Raw genomic sequence first — 26,416 nt, forward strand, 5'->3', positions numbered from 1 at the left:
TTTTTACAGTGTATTCTACCTCCATATTTTTTACTTACAAAGCCGAATACTGTATTGGTTTTGGACAGTACATGCTACATAATGTATAAAATAAAATACAATAATAAATAAAAGAAATACATACGATAAGAAATATACACAAGGAATAATTGACGACGGGCAGTTGAATTATTATATGAAAATAATGCACAGCCAAGGTGCTAATGCATTTTAAAATTGGAATTGGCCTAATTGGAACATTTCTCAACCAATCAGAATAAAGCATTCATCAGCCCCCATGGTATAAATCAAAATAAACACCCAACAAGACAATAATCAATTTGTACTGCTCTGTATGTGTTTGTATGTACAGTATCTGTCTGCATGTACCAGTACAACTCTATATGGAAGATATACTATTTCTGTACGTCTGTGAGTGTCATAGAAGCCAATAGTTATGTAACACATTTAGATGTTAGGTTAGGGTGTGTGTAAAAATAAAATGTGGATTCCTTAGGAATCAACCCCATGACCTTGGTATGGTTACCCCCGGGCTCTGCTAGCTGATCTGCAGTATGTGGGAATTAATAAACATTAATGTCACACAAACACAGTCTGTATCTTTGTAAGAGATCTCTGTCTGGATGCGTCTCACAGTTTCTCTGAGAGGTCAGAGCTTGACATTCCATTACAGATACTGGAACAGATACTGGGTAACCAGAGCAGCAATACACATACAGTATATACAGCACACACACACACACACACACACACACACACACACACACACACACACACACACACACACACACACACACACACACAAACAGAGGGTTCTGATTCTCTGTCTTACACTCTAAAAAAACAAACAGTGCTATATAGCACCAAAATGGTTGATTTGAATCGTAACCATAGAAGAACCGTTTTTAGTGCCATATAGCACCGGTGAAGAACCGGTGAAGCACCTGTGTAGAACCATATAGGTGCCATATAGCACCACTATAGCACCACATTTGGTTCTACATAGCACTATATGGTTCTACACAGGTGCTTCACCGGTTCTTCACCGGTGCTATATGGCACTAAAAACGGTTCTTCTATGATTACGAGCAAAGAACCACTTTTGGTGCTATATAGCACCGTTTGTTTTTAGAGTGTACTTTCGACCCCACCTATTGGTTCTCCATCTATCTGTGCCTTAAAAGTTTCCTTTGAAAGGCAAATTCTGTTAATAAAATATATCACCTGGAAGTGATCTTTGAGCTTTATCATTTTACAGGCTAAGATTATATTTCTGTATTTCTCTGACTACTGTGCTGTGTTTTGTGAGGCTTTAGATCTTTTGTTAGCCTGTCTCAAAAGCTTACTGAAATTAGTGCTCCTTGGACCATTCAGGTCCTAAAATGTTTTACACTAAAAAGGACCATTCACTCATAACCAGACACTTTTACCTGTTATGACCAGCTGCTTTACACAGCTGCCAGCTTACATTAGAGTTAAGTGGGTTGACTTTATTCGCGATAATGATACCTTATTTGTAAGATATAATGAGGCAGGATAGACATTACAGTATAATTAACAAATGTAAAAGAGCTGTGATAAATAGTAATGCTGTGCAATGTCAATCATTCAGCTGATATAAAAAAAATGGAAAATACAAGTTTCCAAAACATTTCCTGTGGAATAAACCTTGATGAAAAAGTATATTACCTTTCACTTTAAAGTAACACTTTAAGGTGAAAAATCCACTTTTACAAGGTGTTTGGACATAAATTTGTGTTGGCAGTGTGTGAACACAACAACCCTACAATGAAAAAAGCCACCCTCTCCTTTATTTTAAAATCCCATTTAAACCGAAGCACTCTTATTAGACATACTGCTTTGATTCTTTTGTTAATGTGATGTCACACTGACAAGCCCCGCCCACAGCCACTGACTGACTGGTTAATTTTACCTAAATTAGCATGTTTAAGCACTAATGCGGCTAAAGATACTATTGTCTCAGATGCTATTCACATAAATCAAATATTTTTAACCGAAAGTGCTCACTATCTGTTGGTAAAGGAGTGAGGCCAGTAGCTCATTTGCATTTAAAGATACACACATGAAAACAGTGCTTTTGGCTCCCACTAGTGATGCGTGGTTTGATCCAAATTGAGCGGGTGCCTGGTCATCCGCGGTTACGAGTCATCCAAAAATATTTTTTATGATATTCGGGTCGCGGCCAGTCGGGTCGTTTGAAATATAGATGCCAAGTAGGTATTTTAAATAGTGCTGGGCAAAGATTAATCGCATATCTTTTTTTTTTTGCATAATATATGAGTGTGCGCTGTGTGTAATTATTATGTTTATATAAATACACACACATGTATGTATTTAAACATTTACATTTACATTACATTTATACTTTTATATATTCTATATTATATATTAACAATAAAAATGGATATATAAATAAATGTTTTAAAATGTATGTATGTGTGTGTGTGTGTGTGTGTGTGTGTGTGTGTGTGTGTGTGTGTGTGTGTGTGTGTGTGTGTGTGTTTAAATATACATAATGATTACACACAGTACAGACACATAATTAGTCAAAAATTCACTTTTATTTTGTATGCGATTAATCGCGATTAATCTTTGCCCAGCACTAAAAATAATTACTGTTTGTTGAAAACGTTGGTCAGGTGCGGGTTGTTTATATATTGACCCGCGCATTACTGGCTCCCACCCAAATAGGGTCATTTTGGACATGCTATAACAAATGATCCATGGGGTATTTTGAGCTGAAACGTCACCAACACATTCGGGGAACATCTGAGACTTATATTACATCTTGCAAAAATGGGCATAATATGTGTCCTTTAGGACAACAACCTATTGAAGAGACTGTATCTCTCTCTCTCTCTCTCTCTCTCTCTCTCTCTCTCTCTCTCTCTCTCTCTCTCTGTCTATCAGGGTTTACATCCCTCACTGTTCTATTTCTCTGGCTGTAACACTGGTTGGATTGTTTGATTGTTGTTGTTTGTGGTTGTTCTCAGCTGGCACACACAATGGTCATTTTAACCTCTATTCTCTGATCACACAGTATTGAGTTTTGTGTTATCATTAAACTCAAACACACTCACACATGCTCAGTCTTTCATCTATGTTGTGCCCCAGCATCAATCTGACCAGTCTATGTTAATATCTGTCTGTTAATCCGTTCGTTTCACATGTGACTGTCTATGTAAGATGGTTTTCTCCGTGTAATATGTCTGAGTTTTGATCATATGCTGCTGACATATCGTCTTATTTGTCCCCCATGTCCTTGTATGCTTACGGCAGGACGCAGGCAGAGATGGCGCACACGTGTCGCGGCACCATCAACCTCGCCACAGCGCACATCGACACAGAAGATGCCTGCAATATCGTGCTGAGCAGCGGGGGGCGCACTTACCATCTGAAAGCCAGCACTGAAGTGGAGAGGCAAAGATGGGTCACGGCACTGGAGCTGGCCAAAGCTAAAGCAATCCGAATGATGAACGATCAGTCCGGTAAGAGCAAAAAGATCTTCTAGTTTTAGTCTTTACCGGCCATTTACCTGGCATCGATTCAGCAGGTCACATCAAAGTCTCTTTTGAGCAAATCTACTCTTGGCAATGTCCCCAGCCAGCTATTTTCTATCCAGGCAATTGATATTAGTCAGGGTACATGTCATGTTTTATTTAACACAAGAAAATACATGGCAGGATTAAAGCAAGAGTAAGACCACCATGCATTTTGATTCGGCGTTCAAGAGCAACAAGATAAAGTGCTGCTTTTACAAAAATCAGCTGCAAATTTTTTTTCAATAGACCATTTCTGTGCTTTTAGAAAATGACCATGCAGCTCCTGCACACTGTTATCATTCTGGTAAGGTCATTGTATTTTTTCAGAGGCTTTGCATCAGGTATACTTGGTTGCCGTTTAGAGTAAATGGGGAATGATTGCATTTGCAATGGACTGATCTGGCAGAGAATACCTAAAAAGCGCTACAGAAATTAACTTAAATTGATTGTTGTTTAGTATCTGATGTGGGTCACTGCTTTGCTTCAAAAGATTAAATCTTTCCTTTTATTCTAAAGATGTCGGGGACTTTGATTTGTTAGCTGGTAGCTTTACTCTTTGGTTTGAATCAAAGCACAGACCTGTTCATGCTTTACATTAAATGAATGCTGGACAGCACCAGAAGAGATGGTATCATTGGGTATGTTGTCTGCATGAAGCATGATTTTATTGATTGATTAACTGATTTGCAGATTTGGGGATATACTCTGTGAAATGCTATGGCCTTCAGATGCATGTTTACATGGACTGCAAAGCTTAATATATAGAATCATCTTAATTCTGATGAAACATGAACTATCTGGACATGAACAATATGGATTGGGTATGGATTTTAAGTTGGCATGTGTGACAGTTAGCATTTTTAAGTCAAATCAGTTCCCTGAGTTTCAAATAGCTTTTTAGAGTAGAGGTTTTCAATTTATTAGTAAACTACTTAATGTTTTGTAGAACAAAGCAGGAAAGTCCATATACAAGTAACTTACCCACAAAGCGTTTTTTACTTATAAAATCGAAACTGCTATTTTTAAAACCCATTACAAATTCCAGAGGGAGCCAATGATGAATTAGCCTTTCCGGCTGTCCTTGGCATCATGACTGAACAGCAGTTCAGTATTAATTCATATAATTGCAGTCAATGTAAATGTAACCTATGCAGTTCTCTATTGCTGTTTGTGAAAGACAAATTCACACTAATGCTTGCATGTGTATATTTTACAAGTTACAACAAAAGACATATAAAATGAAAGAGTAACTACCCCTGGTCAGAGCCTGACTCCACCCACTGGCAATATTTAAAAAATGCAAGAAAAGTGGGCAGACCCCAACGGAGATAAAGGGAACGAACTGAGCTCGTACCAAGGGTGTGGTGAGATTGTAACAAGGGCGTGTAAGCTTGAACCTGCTTATGTCATGTCATACCGCTTACGTCGCGTAGTACCGCAACATCCAATAGGAAAATTCAACTGCAGTAGCCATCGTTCAACCTGAAGAGGGCAGCACTCACATGTTTTTACATCATATATTGTAGCATTGAAACACTTACCCAAATGTAAAAAGTTGCTCTTTAACTTTTTCACCGCCAGCATTTTTTAAAAAAGTTGCCAGCCAGCGCCAGCGTTTTTCATGATTTTCACAAAAGTTTAATGCCTTCCAGAAAATGTTCTTCTTCAAATATATAAACATACAATTTACCAAATGAAAGAACAGACCCTCTGCTTTCAAAAAAAAAAAAAAAAAAACGTTTCATCTACCTTCAGTAGTTCTTTTGTAATCAGCTATTGAATATGGGTAGGTTTCTGCAAAAACACCATATTTTGAGCAAAAAGCAGAGATAATTCCATTTTTGTGACAGACTTTTCATAGAGATCCCATTCAGAGCGATCTTTAAAACAAACACGGACATGCAGCAGCTTGCCATAGGGCAATACTTCCGGGTTTAAAAAGTTGCGGAATAATAGCGGTGGATAATAGCGGTATTGCGGAAAGACGGAAATACGCGTAATTGGCGGGGAAGCGTTTTCTCTTGATTGACGAGATATCTCGTCAATGGCGGGGAAAGAGTTAAGTGCAAATGAGCTATTGCTCTTTATTCCCTTACCAAATAGATTAAAATGGTTAAAATAGATCTGATTTAGCAAAGAAGCACAGAAAAAAATGGCAGACAACGTCCAACTCACTGAAGGCAGATACTATGGTAATACAAGACTGTCAGTCAGCTGCCATGGGCAGGGCTTTAGCAGTGTGACATCACATTGCTAAGAGAATGAAAACAGCATGTCTAATGAGACTGCTTTGATTAAATGGGGATTAAAAAGAAGGGGTGAGTAGATTTTTTTCATTGTAGGGTGGTTGTGTTCACACACACTGCCAACACACATTTTGTTCAAACCTTGTAAAAGTGGATTTTGTATAATTGGTGCCCTTTAAAGGCATAATATGCAGATTTTCACCACTCGAGGTCGCTATTACACAATAACAAAGGCAAAGCTTAATGTCGTTATAAAGTAGGGTTTAATGATGGGAGATGTTGTTTTTACCATCCAGAGACGTATGAGATCGATAATCATGTTGTTGGATGAGGTAATGAATTAATAATTTATTACCTGTATGTTTGATCACATTATTTTATGTCATCGTAATAATTTAACTGCGATGCAGCTGCATGTTTTATGATGTATATCGCCACTTCTGCATTTGTCCACTCGTGTTGCCTATAACTGGAAACTGAGGATAGTGTGGATATTTAGTCACTAAAAGGGCGACAATTACAAGGGAAACAAGGGACAAGCTATTATTTAAAACAATAATTTTTCTGGATTTACAAATCCTTGGGAACTTTTGGGCTAATGTAAGTACACAACTGCATTAAAGAGTCTGATTCACGTTTTTACATTTCCTTTAGTGTGTAAGTGTGTAATAGTACATGTTAACGATATGCAAAAGGTACAAACCCCAAAGTAAACGATGACGCGGGTTATCGTCTCCAACATAAATCTCTTTTCTTGGACTACAACAAACACACGGATTGTAGGCAACAGTTTACTTCCTGGAATTGGTGATGTTGACAAGACCGACATTATTCCTCCCGCTTTGGACTCACAGCCTGTAAGTTAACTCTTGTTAGCATTGCATTGTGGCGAATCTTTCAAACATGATAAGAAGCGTCACATTTCCTGCTGACGTCAGAGGTATTCAGGCCAATCACAGTGTACAGATTAGCTGGCCAATCAGGGACACAGAGCTTTTCAAGTCTGTGGGTTTCAGGAAGAGAGTGAAATCTGGAGGTACAAAAATGTACGGCATGTGGAAAATAATGTTTTTTTAACCATAAACCACGCAAACACATTGTATTATACCAAATACACAACATAACTTTGTTTTTAGCAATGAAATAGGTTCTCTTTAAATACACCACTCTTTGAAAGTGGTTTTGGATTTTATATTATAAAAATCCTACATATTTGTGAGTTGCTTTGGATAAAGTTTTCTGCCAAACACATGAATTTAAATTCTAAACAGAAGCATTTTCACTAGTGGACATTTGGACCTAACTGTATTTCTTTGCAACATGGAGAAAGCCTCTGCTTTTAATGGTTCACCACAAGGGGGCGAAAGAGATCATTTTGGCATGTGATTTGAGTTCTCATGAGAACCTAGCAAACACTCACATGACAACAGAGCTCTTTTTTATTTCTCTCTTTAATCTCTCTTGTATGTCAGAATCTTGTCTGTTGGCTGTGTTCCAGCCTCCTCTCTTCATTCCATTCCAGACACGGCCCACTCTCTCCTCACAACACCAAACAAACCACAGCTTTCTATTTCTGCACAGCTCTAGCTTTTTCCTATATTTGAGTATAATTGTGAATGACAATTTTACATCCGTGTGGAGAACACGGTGATGTTGATGCTGTTGTTTGGAAAATTCAACCCAGTCACATTTCTGTGTGCTTTCCCTTAAAGGCGGAGTCCATGATGTTTGAAAGCCAATGTTGATATTTGAAATCACCTAAACAAACACGCCCCTACCCCAATAGAATCTCGACCTTCTGTTGATAGACCCGCCCCACACATACGCAACCCGGCATTTTATTTGATTTGATTGGCTATAAGTGTGTTTTGGTAGACGGCCCGTCTAATTTTCCAAAGCGTTTTTCAAACATCGTGGACTCCGCCTTTAACATAAATCGACAGTAATGACCTATAACAAGTAACAAGTCCATTTAGGTACATTTACATTCTAGGACTATGCTAGGCAAAACTGACAAGGTGATGTCGACCTGAAATGTGATTTGAACCCTGCACCATGCACCTAACCTACCTAACCTTTACCCTAACTTCAATTAGAAGTGTACAAAATGTAAAAAAAAAATGAAGCATGAGGCTAAAACATCTTGGTTTTGCAAGTCAATTCAACCTACTTTTTAAAGTTTTGGCTAGTGAAAAGTTGACATAAAATAGTTTAATTTAAAAATATATGTTGATTTGACAAAAATTATGCATCTTTTTTACAGTGTATACTTTAAAGGGCCACTATTATGCAAAATCCACCTTCACAAGGTGTTTGGCCATAAATGTGTGTTGGCAATGTGCAATCACAACCACCCTAAAATGAATCCACACACTCTTTCTTTTATAATACCCATGAAAACAAAACATGCCGTTTTGATTCCGTTATCAATGTGAGGTCACACTGATAAAGCCACAGCCACTGACTGACAGACCTTCATTATCATAGTTTCTGCACTCAGCGAGTTGTATGCTGTCCGCCATATCTTAATAGTGAGATATTATTGTCTCAGACTGTATTCAGAAGAATCAGATTTATTTTAACTGAAAGCACTCACTTTTTTTGGTAAGGAAGTGAGGAGCAGTATAGTTCATTTGCATTTAACTCTTTAATTAACTCTTTCGCGTTTTTTAAGAGAAAACGCTTCCCCGCCAATGACGAGATTTTCCGTCTTTCCGCAATACGGCTATTATCCACCAGAGGGCGCACTTCCGCAACTTATACAACCCGGAAGTAGCGCCTCACGTGAAGGAGAAGGAACTCCGTGTATGTTTTAAAGATCGCTCTGCATCTGATCTCTATCAAAAGTCCTTCGCAAAAATGGAATTATCTCAGCTTTTTGCTCAAAATTAGGTGTTTTTGAAGAAACCTACCCATGTTTGAGAGGTGATTACAAGAGAACTAATGAAGGTAGGATGAAACGTTTTTTTTGTCTGAAAGCAGAGGGTCTGTTCTTTCAACTGATATATTGCTTGTTTAAATATTTAAAGAAGAACATTTTCTGGAAGGCATTAAACTTTTGTGAAAATCATGAAAAATGCTGGCGCTGGCTGGCAACTTTTTTTAAAAACGCTAAGAGAAAACATTTGCATAAAAAAGTGTTCCTGATGAATTTTTATGTTAATCTGCAATACCGCGATTAACCACACACTTAGCCAATTCATTAAAAAACTGAATCCAAAACGTTATTTACTAATTTTAAACTTTTTGTATGTTTTGATAATCGTTTTAAATCTGATCTCTAAAAAAATTCCTTCACAAAAATGCAATTATTTCAGCTTTTTGAAAAAAATTTTTTTTAAAGAAAAATACCAATATTTAGGAGTTTCTAAGCAGAGAAAAAATATAGATAGGATGAAACTTTTTTCCCATTTTGTTTGTTTATTGTTTGTTTGAAACCAGACGGTCTGTTCTTTCATTTGATATATTTGTAGGTTTATATATTTTTAGAAGAATTTTTTCCTGGAAGGCATTTTGTGAAAATTTCGTGAAAATCACAAAAAATGCTGCAGGGCAACTTTTCAAAAATGGCTGGCCGGGAATGAGTTAAATGTACCGACATGAAAACAACACGTTTTTGCTCCCACCAAAATAGGGGCATTTTGGACATGCTATAATAAATGATCTGTGGCGTATTTTGAGCTGACACTTAAAATGGGCATTATAGGGGCCCTTTAAAGTACCTACTTCTTGACCTTTAAAAATGTAAGCATGATAAGTGTATAATATATATGTGCATAGTATAAATACATTCGTAGACATACTACTACTGCCATGTTTGCGTTGACACGTATGTTAGTTCTAAAATGTACTTTTAACAACCACAATAATAATTTACTCATGCATTGCATTACAAATACAGTTTAACCACACGGAATATAATAGATACAAATGAGACATTTGTTGAAATACATTAATACTATGATACAATTAAGTAACAAAATATAGATTGTAGTGCTTAAATAATTGTTATATATAAATTTAGTGAGAAATATTCTTTAAAATCTTCATGGTCATTTATTGATTATTTTGGATTAGTTTATGCTCTATATTTTATCTCTGTTAACATAGTTTACCATGTTTAAATCCATTCCACAGAACACTGATCCCCTCACATGCATAGTGTGTCGCAGATGTCTGCAGAGTTGTTTGTTGATGCAGTTTAAACTGATAATACCGGGTGAGAAGTTACTACTTAACAGATAGTGACAGCCTTAGATGTTCAAAGAAATACTATTTTGTTCAAGAGTGCTTTGGTCTAGACAAGATTTGCCATGCAAAAATCAGGTTCTCTTCCACAGTCTTGGTTCTGTGTTAAGCTATGATGTAAGAGAGTGTTCTCTTAAAGGAAGTGAGAAAGAAGGAGAAGTGGGTCAGACTCTCAGCATTGATCTCAAGCTTTCATATCAGCACCTCCTTGAGCTTTAAAAGCCTCGCTCATAACTGCATCTATTTTTATACCAGCATTTTTATCTCCACCACCCACCTGTCTGTCTCATTCGTTCTTTCTCGTTCTCTTTTTCATTCTTTCTCTCTGTCTCTCTCTCTCTCCCCATCTCTCTTTTCCTCCACATCCCATTAGACACAGCTCGCTATCTTTGTTTGCACACAATCTGAGTCACTCCGACATCAGGTTGATCCCTGTGCTGTTTTGGCTGCTCGTCTGGATGTAGTAATGATCGAGCACCATCCTGCTGTTTCATTGAGATCCCGAAAAGCTGATGATTCTGATTATCCAGAGTCATGGCTTTGATTTACAGGAAACACATATTTATATTGTACGTTTATTACACTGTAAGTTGTTATAGACAAAGAATCTGTCAACTGGTGTATGGAGAATACACTCCCTGTTAATCCCACCATTTTATAGTGTCATTTCAGCACAAACCAGCAGGTGGCAGGCCATCCTTAATAGGTATAAAGTCCAGTATCCACAATACCAACAGTATGTCCAGATATTGTAGTTAATGGTTCTTGGTAAGTCAAGCATAATTCTTATTACTACTCATCACTAATACGTAACTCAAGTTATCCAGGTTTGACATGTTACTGAATTTACTATAAGTGACATCATCAAAATGTACAGCTTTGAGGCGAGTGCCCTGTTATTATGTTTCTAATAATACCTTGTTCTTGTGACACATAAAATTAAACTAAAATTGAAAGGGGGACCCAAGCCAAACATAAAGACAAGACTATTGACATGGGCTTGTGGATATAGAAACATGCATAAAATCACTTCATATCAAAATCAACTACTGCATATCATTGACCCAAAACTCCCTGTCATGGCCAGTTTTGCATGAGCAAGCAGCACTCACATTTTTCATAAAATGAAATAATCTTTTGGTATTGTGTAGTATTTCTAGAGCTGAGCTGGTTGAGCATTTCGTTAGCAATGCAAAGGTTGTACGTTATTCCCAGGGAACACAATACTGGTCAAAAAAGTGTGTCTTGTTGGATAAAAGCATTTGTCAGATGCATGCATTTACTTTGAATCAGATCTAAAATGAAACTGTCCATTTTCACTTCTATATCTCATTTGTTTCCTTCTGTTTTCATTATGAGCTTTTGTTACATTGTCGTTTAGAAAGTACCTTTTCACATTTATGAAGGTTTCCTACCCACACACGTGTTTCGGCTTCCTCTTTGGCATTTTGAGAAAGTGTAGCTAAATGATCAGTTCTGGCATTCACGCTCATTACCCAGCATTCCTCACTAACACAAATCACAAGGTGAGAATGAGGAGCCTTACGTTCCGGTCATCACTTCACACCCACGGCAGGGTGCCTGACGTGCACTTTCTCATTTAGCCTTTCATCTTGTGCTTGCTCTCTTTCTCAATATATATCTCTAGTCCTCTGTCCATGGTGCTGAAGTATGTTTGAGCGTAGTGTCATCAATTAAAGGTGCTATATGCAATTTTAATGGAATGCATTACTATTGCCTGGCAGGTATTGCTAAAATCTGCAAAATATTATGAAGTCAAACAAACACAATTCTGTTATTAGTAAATCAGAATGGTTTGCGGCCCTATCTGTCAGTTAATCTGAATTTTGCATGTTTTTAGGGCAGCCCATCTAAAAATAGCAAACAGCATTATAGGTTTGATCGGACGCACACGCATTGTCACGGTTATGTGCCTGGCTAGCCTGAAGTTAACTTCGGGTCTGTGTTTGTTTATCGGTCTGGCTACTGGCTAAACTGCCTTCTGATACAAATGCCTCATTGAAAATAAAAATGTTTCCTAAAGATGCAAGAAGGCGGTGAGCATGAATCACCACTGTGCGAAAAGAGGTTTGGCAGCCAGGCAAAAATAAACGTTAACATTGTTTTGATTGTCATTTTGCTAATTTCAAAGATCCTATGCAAGGTCAGTGTAATGCCAAATTCACCAGTCAGTGGTGCGTTTACCAAAAACATTGTTAGCCAACTACTGTCGTAAGTTTTGTCATTACTGACAAAGTTCAATGCAGTGTTTCCCACAGGATTTTGAGCGACTTGTTGCGGTGATGACCTCACACGCTAATTAGCATATATGTGACATCATCGAGTGTTGGCACCTGAAATATGTTTTACTTCTACTCTTTGATCTGTCACATTATATTGCATTTTACACAACTGAATGCTGTTTTTACATATTATCAGTTCTGTTGTCAGACATAAAATGAGTAGACTATAAAAAATTACTAAACACGACCCAGTAACACCTCGTGTTTAATACAACTGCTGCTAAAATCCTGATTTATAAACGCGACATCATCTGACAAAATTACCATACATTTACATTGAAGCCAGTGGTGTTCCTCTTCTCATCATTCATACACAAGTTTCCTAGGGATTCCCCAGGGTCTTAAAGCTTGTAGGACTGCGCACATGCGCAGTTTTCAAATGCAGCGCTTTTCTGTTTACAAACTTAAGACGTAAAATAAAATGTATATATATTTAGAATGACGGATATAGAATGTACTACATGAATGTAAAAGCATGATCAACGTAAGTCTACATATTATAATAACAAGGAACTATGCTTCAAATGACAGGTGAAGAGCTGTTGTTTTAACCGCACAAGTTTGCGATGCAGCTTGCGAATGTTCTTTTGAACTATGATTTTGTATGGGAAACACTGCAATGTTTGGCGTTTCCCATACATTGATTTACTCGTGATTCTACAAGTGATTTGATCACTTTATCCATGATTTATCATGATTTTATCACTTTATCCGTGACCATGTCACGGAATTCAGCTTTTTTCCGTGACGGGACCACATATGTCATTTCCTTGTCACTCCCACGGATTTCTCGTGTCATTTTATGTAAATGTGAGTTTTGTTGTCGCGTATAGCGCAGACAATTCGGTGCAAATTCCGAAATATGAAAGAATACACAGTAACTGTTACACAAAGTTACTACAAAACACATGCGCAGGCATACCGCATTATAGAGAGGGAGAAAATGTGTGTGTGTGGGAAACACTAATGCTAACCTTTCGTCAAGTCATGATAAACTCGATCAGCCACCTTCTCTGTCAGTAAAATCTGTGACTGTTGACATTTACGCAAAAAAGAAAGTATACAGAGGAACGGACATTGATAACACGCCACGTTTTTCACTGTTATGTGACAGAGAGAGGCGCGCGCTGCACGCAACATTAGAGAAAGGGAGGGGGAGAGGGGGCGCACTGGGCACTTGCAACAATGAATTAAGACGTTTTTAAACAGTAAAATGTAAATGGGAATCATGAAAAATCTATTCGTGGCGGCCAGTATTGATTCCGTGGCGGTGCGCCACGAGTAAATCAATGTATGGGAAACACTGCAATGATTTGGTGTTTCCCGAAACCAAAGTTCAAACGAACATTCGCAACCTGCATCGCAAACTTGTGCGGTTTGAATGACAGCTCTTCACCTGTTGTTAGAAGCGTAGTTCCTTGTTATTATAATATGTAGACTTACGTTGATCATGCTTTTGAACAAAATAAGCAAAAAACATGTAGTACATTCTATATCATTCTAAATATATAAAAATGTTATTTTACGTCTTTAAGTTTGTAAAGAGAATTAAAGCGCTGCATTTATAAACTGTGCATGTGCGCAGTTCTACGAGCTTAAAGACCCTGGGGAATCCCTGGGAGAGAGACCTTACGCATTAATTAAATATCTTGAAAATAAACAACAGATAACTAAATCACGAAAACAAAATCAATCTTCCGATGCAATTTATGTTATTTACAGCAAAAAAAAACAAAAAACGATTTGCACAGATTAATTAGTACTTTACCTCCCACGTGACATCCTCAACTATGTTGTTAAACCAACATGGTTCAAACGACGAATGTGCAACAAAGTTACTATGCTTTCGGGAAACATCGTGACAAGGTAGTTAGTTTCTCCAACTATGCATTGTACTATGTTGTTGGTTCAGCAGCGAGTTACGTCGTTGTTCGGGAAACGCACCCCTGGTTATTCAATCTGTACAGTACTGTTGCTCTACCTTCGTCTCTCATTAAAATGGTTTCCAAGCACTCTGTGTGCATATCCTTGGAGTTTTGGAGAGAGGGGCGTGTCTAATTCGCAGACGAAGTCTGGCAGAGATTCTAAAACTAGCATCGCTTACAGCACCTTTAAGAGGTGATGCTTTCAGACTAGTGTCCCTGATATACCTCTCTATCGCTCTATTTCTCTTATTTTCCAACCTGTCTGTCCTTTTCCACTGGGAAACACTCCTTCCCTCCCTCTCTTAATCCCTTTTTCCCTGTCACTCTTCCCTTTGTCTCTCTCTATCTCTCTCAGTAAAGCTCATTCATTTTATCTGAGTATAAACCAGAGCAGAGAACTGACAGAAGTGACCTCTTCTTTTATGAGGATGAGCTCATAGACGGGCTCTCTCTCTCTTTCTTTCTCTCTCTCTCTCTTTCTCTCTCTCTCTCTCTCTCTCTCTCTCTCTTTCTTTCGCTTGCTCTGGCTGAATGCTTTACTGAGGAGTGAATCTCTTCCCAGTGGATAAGAGGAGGAGAAGGTGGACTCTCTTTTGTATGTAAGTAATATCATAGCATTTGTCCAGAGGTTCAAGATTATCTGCTCTAATGTTTGGATTGATGTCTTGTGTTGTTGCGTGTATTCTGTTGTTAGAGGATTTATAAAAATACAGCTTGTGTTAGATGTATAAAGTATAAAGTGTGTATGCAGTTGTAGTTTTGTTATTAATATCAAATGTATTAGGTTATGAAATATAAGTTGTGTAAGTTTCTACGGTGCATCTGTGACCTTGTGCATGTTGTTTGTATATGGTTGTGTGTGTTATTTGTGGGGCGTGTGTTAGATGTCTCAGTGCTGTGACATGTCACAGTGTATGTTTTATATTCTCACACATACACTTCTGCTGACCTGATTTACTAACCCTTTCTCTCCCTCTTCTTCACACCTCCATCCATTTCTTCGCCTCATATCTTTTGCTCTTCCTTTTCTACCTTTGTTCATCGGGTATGGTGTGATTTGCATGTGGTTCGCGTGCGTGTGGTGGAGAGCGAGAGTAAACGTATGCAGGTCTTAATTTAAATTTTGTTTGTGTAGTTGGTTTCATCTACAGCGTAAATGGGTCGATTTATATTGTGGGTGCAATCAGGGGTCCTTATAAGATTTTTTTTAATAAACATACAAAATAATATCTCAGTTAAAACACAAAAAGGTTCTTACAAGGTCAGGTGTAGAGGTAGAGTTAAAAAAAATCCTCAGTATTAAAACAATAGAAATCAATGGAAAGTCACCATCATGTTGGAAAAACAAACATGTTTGTGTGTGTTTCAGCCCATAGGGAGACTTACAGTACAGTTGGGAGACTTGTATGCGTGGATACACACACCCTGGTTTCTACAACAGTCATGTTTGATTATCAGAATAATAGGAAAGGAAGAAAAAGAGGAGAGATGGAGGAATAGGTCAATGAAAGCATTCTGAATCCAGCTTTGCTGATGTTTACAATGTATGAATCTACTGGACATCTGCCCAGATGTCCAGTCATTCATGTGCAGACTAAAGTCTCCAAATTGGATTAGCATGCTTTCTTATGGGCATTGCATTTTGCTTGCTTTTTGTCAGCTTGCTTTTTATTTTTCCTCCTAAAAATAATTTTCTGCCACACACATTTTTCCTCTCTCTCTTCTTCATTCTCAGGGCATGTCTTTTATCCTCATTTATACATTCAGATTATTTCCTTCTTGTTGGACTTTTCACTTCTTAGTGTAGCAAGTCTTTTAAATGTTTTCACTTCCTGCCTGCTACAGCACGTTTTTTGCCATCTTATAGACGGTTACAGCAGTAACAATATAAACAACCAGCTTTCGTGGTCAACACGTAACTTCCGGTAAACTCTGTTAAGAAAAAATAACAACAAAGTACTATAAACGTAGTTTATTCATAAAACAAACAAACAAAAAAACCTATAGACTACCTAGGAAACAAAAACACTTGTTATTTTCGAGGAGGTATTTGTTGAAGAATTGAGTTTAGCAACTAGTCAGACCATTAAAAAAAACTAAAGTAAACCGGAAGTAAATTTTGGACCAGATGCGTATTGCGTCACCGCACGTGCGTCCGATGAAACGGTCTATAAGATCACAACAGATCACACTGTGCGACATGGATCTAATATATTTGTATGTAGCCTGTACGATAATGACACCTGTCTTTTCGTAGGCCAAGACGCAAGTTAGTAAACGTCATCAGGATGCATTAACAAACACAGCAAGGGGAATCGTGGATGCCACAGGAAGCTTGCATCTACATAAACGTATATGCCTTGCCTGTATAAACAGTAATTCTGAATATTTATTATGACTATTGCAATGTTAAGTTCAGCAGTGTCCTTACATTGAGTTTACGCAGTAAAACATATTTAACTTTTAGCTACACATCGTGTTGATCAATACGTCATTTCATGTTGCAGGATCATGCAAAATTTCACTGCCAGAAAGTAAATATTTGATCGCAAGACCATCGCAATCTATCTTTTATTCATGTCTGTTTTTCTTATTGTCTGTTTTTGTCCAGCGGTGTGCCACGTGCGTACACGTACCACACGTACTATTTCAACCTGATCTCGCGAAAATTCGTGTTATACAGTAGTCATGGAAAATTTCACTTTATCTGTAACCATGTCACGGAATTCAGCTTTTCCATATCACTCCCATGGATTTCTCGTGTAATTTTATATATTGTTTTCTCATTGTTTTTTTCCTATTTTCTTACCATTGTCGCTTGGGGTTAAGGTTGGAATCACTTTCTTTTACATTTTTAGAGATCCTAACACAAACCCCAACTCCAGGCGAGAATAGTTTTACAAGCAGAAGAAAGACATGTAGAAACCAATACATAAAAGTACATCCTAACATAAAAGTACATCCTAACCCAAACCCCAAATCTAATCCCAACCCCAAGCGACAATGATTTAAAAAAATAGAAAAAACAATGAGAAAACAATACATAAAATGACACAAGAAATCCGTGGGAGTGACACGGAAAAGACCTCCGTGGTCCCGTCACGGAAAAAAGCTGAATTCCGTGACATGGTCACGGATAAAGTGATCAAATTTTTTGTGACTAAAACATGGATTTCCATGAGATCATGTTGACTACACTGCAAAAAATGACTTTCTTACTTAGTATTTTTGTCTTGTTTTCACTACAAATATCAAAAAATTCTTAAATCAAGATGTATTTTTTTAATGAGCAAAATGACCTAGGAAAATAAGTCTAGTTTTTAGACAAAAACTATACAATTTCAGCAAAGTTGTGCTTAAACCAGCAAAATTATCTGCCAATGGAGTTTAAGAAAAAAGAAAACTTATTTTTAGATTTTTTCTCACCCCATTGGCAGATATTTTTGCTTGTTTTAAGTTAAAATTTACTTAAATTGTATAGTTTTTGTCTATAAACTAGACTTATTTTCTTAGGTCATTTTGCTCATCAAGAAAAAGCATCTTAATTTAAGAATTTTTAGATATTTCTACTGAAAAAAAGACAAAAATACTAAGAAAGTCATTTTTCTTGCAGTGTATTCTGATGACGACTCGAGCAATGTACAATTCAACATTTTGATTTGATGTTGTAATTACAAATTACTAGTCAGTAATTTGTAAATGGTGTATGGCTACCCCAAAATAGGTCTGAATGTCTTCCCATATGTCACCTGATGTCTTTTTTATATCTCCTGTATTTTGTCTTCGCTGTTTGTGTGATATACTTTCAATCCAGTGATGTTTATTTTCGCTTCACTTACTCGCTCCTCAGTTATTGCTTGTTTGGTTTAATTGGGCATATGCTCTCGCCACATGGTTGAGGAGTCAGAATAGCCATCCTCTTAAGGTCTCCGAACCCTTCACATCTTAAGGGCCGATCACACCACAGTTTTCGTTCCATTGACTTTTGTTCATGCAAAAGCATCAGACTGGAAACACAAGCTTGTGCGAAGATATTTTGCATTTCGCTGCATATCAAAGTTCAAGTCTGGTGAATTCGTATCATGTGGAGGAGATATGTGACCAGTAAAAAACCCATCACGGTGTGACCTTTCCTTCTCTACTGAAAAGCAAAGATGAACAAAGTGCTCCCCACCCATATTCACAGCAACGTCCATAAAATATTTGCAAGTCTAGTGTGACCACCCACTCGTTTCAAACTATGAAGATGAACTAGAAAACAGTCCAGAGCAGTATTCGAGTTTCACTAAAGCATCCATAAATACCCCCAAAATCTTTGCAGTTCTTTCTCACATTTTCTCTCACTTACACTCACACATAAATACTCACATAAACCAAGACGACTAGCACCAACTAGTATAGAAGCCATTTCTCTTTAAAACGCTCACTGGTGTGAAACATAGCAGGCTTGGAAAGAGAAAGTGAGAGACCAAGAGGGAGATAAGGGAGAGTCGAAAGTGCGTGTGTGCGTGTGAGAAAGACAAGCAGGCAGATGGACAGATCAGAGCGTTTTTACCCTCCCGGCCCTCGGGAACATATTCAGTGTCCACCATCTCAGCAAAACAACACTCAATCACGACCGCTGGCCTCATGTAAACCAGTAAACAATCTGTTTCGCTCATAAACAAGTGTAAACACCTTTTTCAGCCAACACAAAGACTGCTTTCTTAAATGATCAATGAAGATAGTGGAGGAAGAGAGAGATCAAGAGGAACAAGAGCATATGGCGTATTAATCGTTTATAGAAGGAAAGAGCTATGATATAAAACGGTGTCGCTGCGGTGGGTCACCTTGGACCGTATGGATATCCATTTGTGATAACAGCAGTGCACTAGAATATAATAGCCACAAAATCTCTAATATGTTGATTTAATGTCTCTATCTTGACTACTAATGTGTGTGCAAGTGACATTGGCATGTTTCTTTTTAGCTGAGGCAGATATAAATAATCAGCCTGATCCAAGCTACAGTAATTGGATTGCTGTCTCGTGCCTGCAATTGATGAACCATCATCTGCATTTGATTAACCGTCTCTGGACCCACTTAACATGCACAAGTACAACATATTTTTATACTCCCTGAATGTTATGATATTTCAGCACATAAAAGACGTCCAAGTGTTTTTGTTTTTTGATACATGTAGGCTTATTAAGTAGGGTGCTGTATGTACCAGTTGGGTCAATGGTGCTCTGTTCAAAGTATCCAGGAGCAGCCAACTGGATCACAGCCAGGCTCTTCAGGGGATAAGGGCAGGAGGAACTGACTGGTTGACATGCAGAATGAGACGACAGAAGATTTAAGTCGGTATCATTATCTTCTGGGACCCTCTGGTCAAATGAGTCTGCCGTAGCACCCTAATGCAGTTTCATTAGCTGAAATACTTTATAATAGGTACTCTATTCAGTGGTTTGATGATGTACATTTTTATGTAAACACGACCATAATGTATGTCGTCTTTATATAAAAGTACATAGCTAAGGGCAGCAGACTGTGTCTCTCATCTGATAATAAATCTTTGATGCCTTGTTTATCTCTCATTTGGTCTTACTAAGTAATGCTTGTTGAAGAATATTGACTCCTGAGACATTTAAGATATCTCTGTTTGTGTGTGTGATTCACTGTTTGTGTGTATATTGACATACAGCAGTAATTGCATGGGGGCGCTTGAGGATTTGCTCTGAAATGTTGTGGCAGGTTGTAATTGAGGAATGATAGTGTGTATGTGTGTGTTATTCGTCTGTAAGCAGAGGCCAATGGTTGTGTGCTGCAATCCTGCAGCTGATTGGCTGTCTGACTTGCTGATGAAGCTCATGTCACAAACTCAATGCGAAGAAATATAGAAAAAACTAGCGTTCCGATTTGCATACTTGCATAATTAAAATTAGTATGTCCCCAATAATAGTATGTTTAAAGCACGGTTAAGTAGGGAAATTGTGATGCAGCATGTGACCCCATAGAAATATTCTTTTTTCTGATCTTATGTTCTTATTCTGCACCTGGTGTTTCAGAATAGTCATCTCAGCGATAAAAAACCCAAACTGAATATGGGAAAAGTGATCAAAAGTATCTTCTTATATACACACATTAACATACACTCACCTAAAGGATTATTAGGAACACCATACTAATACTGTGTTTGACCCCCTTTCGCCTTCAGAACTCTAATTCTATGTGGCATTGATTCAACAAGGTGCTGAAAGCATTCTTTAGAAATGTTGGCCCATATTGATAGCATCTTGCAGCTCCCGTTCCACCACATCCCAAAGATGCTCTATTGGGTTGAGATATGGTGACTGTGGGGGCCTTTTTAGTTCATTGAACTCATTGTCATGTTCAAGAAACCAATTTGAAATGATTCGAGCTTTGTGACATGGTGCATTATCCTGTTGGAAGTAGCCATCAGAGAATGGGCACATGGTGGTCATAAAGGGATGGACATGGTCAGGAACAATGCTCAGGTAGGCCGTGGCATTTAAACGATGCCCAATTGGCCCTAAGGGGCCTAAAGTGTGCCAAGAAAACATCCCCCACACAATTACACCACCACCACCAGCCTGCACAGTGGTAACAAGGCATGATGGATTCATGTTTTCATTCTGTTTACACCAAATTCTGACTCTACCATCTGAATGTCTTAACAGAAATTGAGACTCATCAGACCAGGCAACATTTTTCCAGACTTCAACTGTCCAATTTTGGTGAGCTCGTGCAAATTGTAGCCTCTTTTTCCTATTTGTAGTGGAGATGAGTGGTACCCGGTGGGGTCTGCTGCTGTAGTAGGCCATTTGCCTAAAGGTTGTGCGTGTTGTGGCTTCACAAATGCTTTGACGCATACCTCGGTTGTAACGAGTGGTTATTTCAGTCAAAGTTGCTCTTCTATCAGCTTGAATCAGTCGGCCCATTCTCCTCTGACCTCTAGCATCAACAAAGCATTTTCGCCCACAGGACTGCCGCATACTGGATGTTTTACCCTTTTCACACCATTCTTTGTAAACCCTATAATGGTTGTGCGTGAAAATCCAAGAAACTGAGCAGATTGTGAAATACTCAGACCGGCTCGTCAAGCACCAACAACCATGGCACGCTCAAAATTGCCTAAATCATCTTTCTTTCCCATTCTGACATTCAGTTTGGAGTTCAGGAGATTGTCTTGACCAGGACCACAACCCTAAATGCATTGAAGCAACTGCCATGTGATTGGTTGTTTAGATAATTGCATTAATGAGAAATTGAACAGGTGTTCCTAATAATCCTTTAGGTGAGTGTATAAACCAACAAAACTAATTTAAAGCTTTCATAAGATTTTTTTCTATTTATTAGGGTTGAGAATTCCTATTTTATCTCAAATGATAAGCCCTATTATTAACACGCTCCTGCATTAGAAAGTTTTATTAAAAACACTTTCAGGTCAATGTGTGAGCCCTTTTTCGCAGAAAATAACACACTTACAGACAGTATTACATATAAGTTTCTTTCTGGAACACCTTTCACAGTGCACTTCTCTCCAGTTCTTTCAGTTAAATATAGAGTTGAATTTAAGATCTTTCTACTTACTTACAAGGCACTTTATAATCGTGCAAGTGTATCAAATTCTTCATGTTCAAAATCCTTCACATGCCCTCAGATCCTCGTCTTCAATTTTTCGACTACCATGGGTGCCAGATCTTTTAGTTACGCTGCCCCTCGCCTGTTGAACTACGCATGATATTCGAAAAAGCGATTGCCTGCCAACTTTTAAAACACATCTAAAACGTATATTTTTATTATGGCTATTTATAATATGTATTATTGTGTTTTTACTGCATTTGAACTGCACATGTGCATTGTTTGTTGTGTGCTTTGTTACGTGCATTGATTTTACTTGGCTTCTCTGTAATGTGACCTTGGGTGTTTTAAAAAGGCGACACCAAATAAAATGCATTATTATTATAACTAGCACTTTGACATTTTCTTTAACATAAAGTATTCATTATTATGTATTAATTATTATTATTAAGTATTTAGTTTTCTTTCAGTTTCTGTCAGTTAGTGTAATGGCAGGTAAACACGTGTACGTGTATGTGTACATTTTCATGCTCCTCACAATGTTTTCAGCTCTCCATTTGTGATTTTTTTAGGATACATCCACTCACCATTTCTTTTATTTATTATCAGTGTGCTACTCTTTGAGATATATGTGCTGTCCTCCAGTGGATTTAGCTGGGGTTTAAATATAGACTTCCTCTTTTAGCATGTTTCATATCTGTATTTCTTCAGGAGCTTGTTCAGATCACAATTTTCTACCAGTTTATGTCTTTCACGCTTTCTATATGACTTTGACTATTGCAGTAATATGTTAGGTCTGTTATCTATGGTTATAAAGGACATTTTTAGCTCAGTGAGAAGTAAGTTAAGTGGTGGCCATTAAACAAGTTTTTTTTTTTCATTTGCGTAGCTAAATGCATATGGGATAGAAGATATGGAGATCTAAAAAGATTTTTTGGCAAAATGTTTACATTTTGCTTAAGGGATAATTTCACTGAAATATTAAATTCTGCCATCATTTTCTTACCCTCAAGTTGTTCCAAACTTATACATTTCTTTTTTCTGCTGAATAAAAGAAAGATATTTTAATAACCAAACAGACCTGAGGCACTATTGACTTCCATAGTAGGAGAAAATAATACTGTGGAAGTGAATGGTGCCCCAGATTACTTTAAATTGCTGTATATCTGAATTGTGTTATGTTTGCAAGCTGATGTAATTTTTACGTTGATTTTTTTTACCTCAGTTCAACTGCTAAGGAACGCTGGCTGTTTTCCTAATTCAGCAAATCCCCTTATTTTGATGGAAACATCTGCATGTACGGTAGAGAGTGCAAAACTACTGCTGTCAGATCATGTAATAATTGTGTGAGGCCTGTCACTGGTGAGCCATCTGCCCTTTATTTTCTTCATCTGTTACACTCATTATTTCTGCCGCCAATTATCTGAGTAAATCACGGCCGCAATTGCTCTTCTGTATGGAGGAACTCAGTGCTGTTCCACAACTACAGTGTTAGGCAAAAGGTGATCAAGTCTCAGGATGTTGTAAGTAACTATTATTTGTTTCAAGATTTAAAATTGCTATAAAAGTGCAAGCAAAACAATTTCACACATCATGGATACAATCTGTAATTCAGATGTGAACTAAAGACAAGACGTTAGCCATCTTATGTTCGAAGTGTTGGTCAGGATTGCCTGCATTGTCCAAAGAACCACATTTTCCAGAGGGATAAAAACCCTGAAATCACCTACATTGTAGAGACCAGGAAAAACCTGACTAATATATGTAGTAAATAATTAAATAAGAGTCAAGCTGGTAATTTCTTTATTGCTCGGTAGCACAAAATGTAAATCCAGTCTGTTTGTTTCAGTGGCCTGACAAAGCTGTAAATAACAACGTTGGCTCAACCAATGAATTAGTGATGAATAAATTCTGTTTGTCTGACTCAGGCGTGCCACACACATCCTAATAGTGAAGCCAAAACATTTAGATCACCCCCTGTTGGCTGGCTGCAGTATATGTCATAAACCCCACCCTCCCCATGTAAACAAATGGGACGTGAGCCAAACCTAAAAATAAGATTACACTTAAAGGCGAGGTGCACTATTTTTGAGAAACGCTTGAAAGAGGGAGTCAGGCCAAGTACCAAAACACACTTATAGCCAATCAGCGGTAAGGGGCGTGTCTACTAACCGTCATCGTTGCCTGGGTTGCCTATGTGTCTGGGAGGGGGGGTCTATAAGGGGTGTATTTGTTTAGGTGATTTCAAATGTCAACATTGGCTTTCAGAGATCGTGCACCCCGCCTTTAAAAAAATATTTCCCATAGATGGTTTCTGTTATTTTAGATATTTCTTATAATACTGATGTACTAGTTATCATACTTTAGATGTACTTTAGTGTTTGTTTTAGTAATAAGTTTAGTGTTGTTAGTTAGTTATAAGATGCTATTAAAAAGGGCTGTGACAAACGAGACTTTGATACAGCGGCTCCACTACGTGGTCCCTACTGCGCAGACTCTGGCTCCCAAAAAGCTGAGCTTGGCTTTACTTTTCTACAATTAAAGTTTTTTGAGATACATTGTCAATCTTTCTTACAGTCTATGGTCTATTGGTGGATGGATGTCTTTAAAAAAGCCATCATTTATGCAATGATGTTGCACACATATAAAACACAAAAAGATTTCTACATTGGCTTGTGTTTGGATGAAACCCCACTATGATGGAAAATCAAACGTTTGTGTTAGCATGTATGTGGCATGTGCTGATATCCGTGTTCTTTGGTACATGTCAGTGTTGTTTAATACAACTGACACTGATGGATTCACACACGTACACATTAGTGAAAGTGACCTTGTGGAGCAGCAGCAGTAATATAGTAATACCAGCCCTGCTGTGGAGTGTGTGTGATTGTTACAGCACATCAGTGACCTTGTCCTGCTATAAATGTTCAGGGCACTGCAGCTAGCGGACACTGAGCTCTGCTGGTGCTTAACTGTATGAGGGCTCTCGACACTCATTAGTTGGACATTTTTAAATATAGGAGAATTTTTTTAGTAATGAACTGCCAAAATGTAGAGATGCTGTGCCAAAATTTGCTATTTGCATAAATACTTATACTTTTTGACAGTGTGTACTTAAAGCTTTGGGTAGAAACCAGTTTGGTGGTTTGATCCAATTACTTCCATACTGCCGAGTTTCAGAGGATTTTAATTGGATTTGCATTTACATTTAGACATTTAGCAGACAGTTTTATACAAAGTGACTTACAAGGATAGGAAACAATCAAGCAACTTGTCATACAAGAAGTGCTCATAGTGTTTGCAAGAAATGTTGTCTCAATATGGCTTATAGTACTGTGCAAAAGTCTTATGCTACGTTTACACCAACCGCGTTTGAGGCGTCAAAATCGCGTCTAACGTGCCTAGTTTGCCACTTGAACAGTTTGAATGCATTCACGCGTCTAGAGCGAAGTAGACGCGGGGAAAAACCAAACATTAGACGCGCGTCAGAGGCAAAATCTGCTTCTTGTGGGAGGGGCAAGTGCTATGCAGTTGTCTGTTTGCAAGATGGCTGTTGTTGATTGTGCATTTATTGAGAGAGTAACCAGTTTGTATTTGGTAACCTTACTATAGGGGGAAAATAAACGTCTTGGGTTGGTAAACATCACGTGACTCAAAAGTGAAATGTGTACAACTTACCAGGTTGCCCAATGTCCTCACTGACACTCTTCCAAGCAAGGTCCTTTTTATTCCTATTGCTATAGAAATAAGAACTTGTGTCATATACTCCTGGTGACTGCTCACGGACAATATCAAGCATTCCTTCAGGTTGAATGACTGACTCCGGGCGGGGCTGCCGCCACAGCAGCAAGCAGGCTCCTGATTGGTTAACGCGGCGTGAAATTCCGCCAAAGTTCAAATTTTTCAACTCAGATGTCAGCCGCAAATTTGCGTCAAACACAAAATCTACAAAAAGCACCATTCGCGCGAACTAGACGCGCGAGTGAGGCGGAATTGCGTCTTCCGCGCCAATAGCCTCATTCGCGCCGCGAGACCTACCTCCAGACACGCGTTAACGCGTCTTCACATTGACTTAACATTGAAATCACTTGCGCTTCACGCCTCTACCGCGGCTGGTGTAAACGCAGCATTAGGCCACCACCACCACCAGACTTTTTGTTTTAGAAGTTTTAATGTCCATTCATATTTATTTTTCAATTTCTTTTATTAAGATACAAACAGAAAATACAGGAAATATGTACAATTTTAAAAAAAAAATAATTTTTAAGACTAAATGTCTTCTTTAGGCATCGTCAGTGTTTAGTGTGACATCTCTTCTGCTCAGTGTTTTTGAGCAGTAAAGTAAAAGACTAATTTCTATAAAATTAGAAATTAGGATTTAATTTTATGTAGGTTTAAGAGATCCTGCAGTTTCCTGCTATTGCTCAAGTAGAAGGGAAGTTTACCCTAAAAACTTGATTTCACATTGCTAATCTTTGACATTATGCAAAACAAAACAATAAATCACAAATTGCTTATTTTCTTTGAAATAAATAACACCAGATTCT

At 37.9% G+C, this 26,416-nt stretch overlaps 1 protein-coding gene across 2 annotated transcripts in view; it reads left to right on the forward strand.

Annotated features, from left to right (window-relative positions):
• The window catches only part of osbp2b (oxysterol binding protein 2b), a 115,255-nt gene that overhangs the window by 11,345 nt on the left and 77,494 nt on the right, over positions 1-26,416 (forward strand). Inside the window, exons 2-3 of one of the 2 annotated variants that reach the window (XM_055199040.2) lie at positions 3,301-3,509; positions 3,829-3,867. In XM_055199040.2, coding sequence (XP_055055015.1) covers positions 3,301-3,509; positions 3,829-3,867 — 248 coding nt within the window. The remainder of the gene's footprint in view (positions 1-3,300; positions 3,510-3,828; positions 3,868-26,416) is intronic. The other variant, XM_055199041.2, reaches the window with a different exon arrangement.

This window comes from Misgurnus anguillicaudatus, chromosome 22 (assembly GCF_027580225.2).
Source record: "Misgurnus anguillicaudatus chromosome 22, ASM2758022v2, whole genome shotgun sequence".
NCBI classification, from domain to species: domain Eukaryota; kingdom Metazoa; phylum Chordata; class Actinopteri; order Cypriniformes; family Cobitidae; genus Misgurnus; species Misgurnus anguillicaudatus.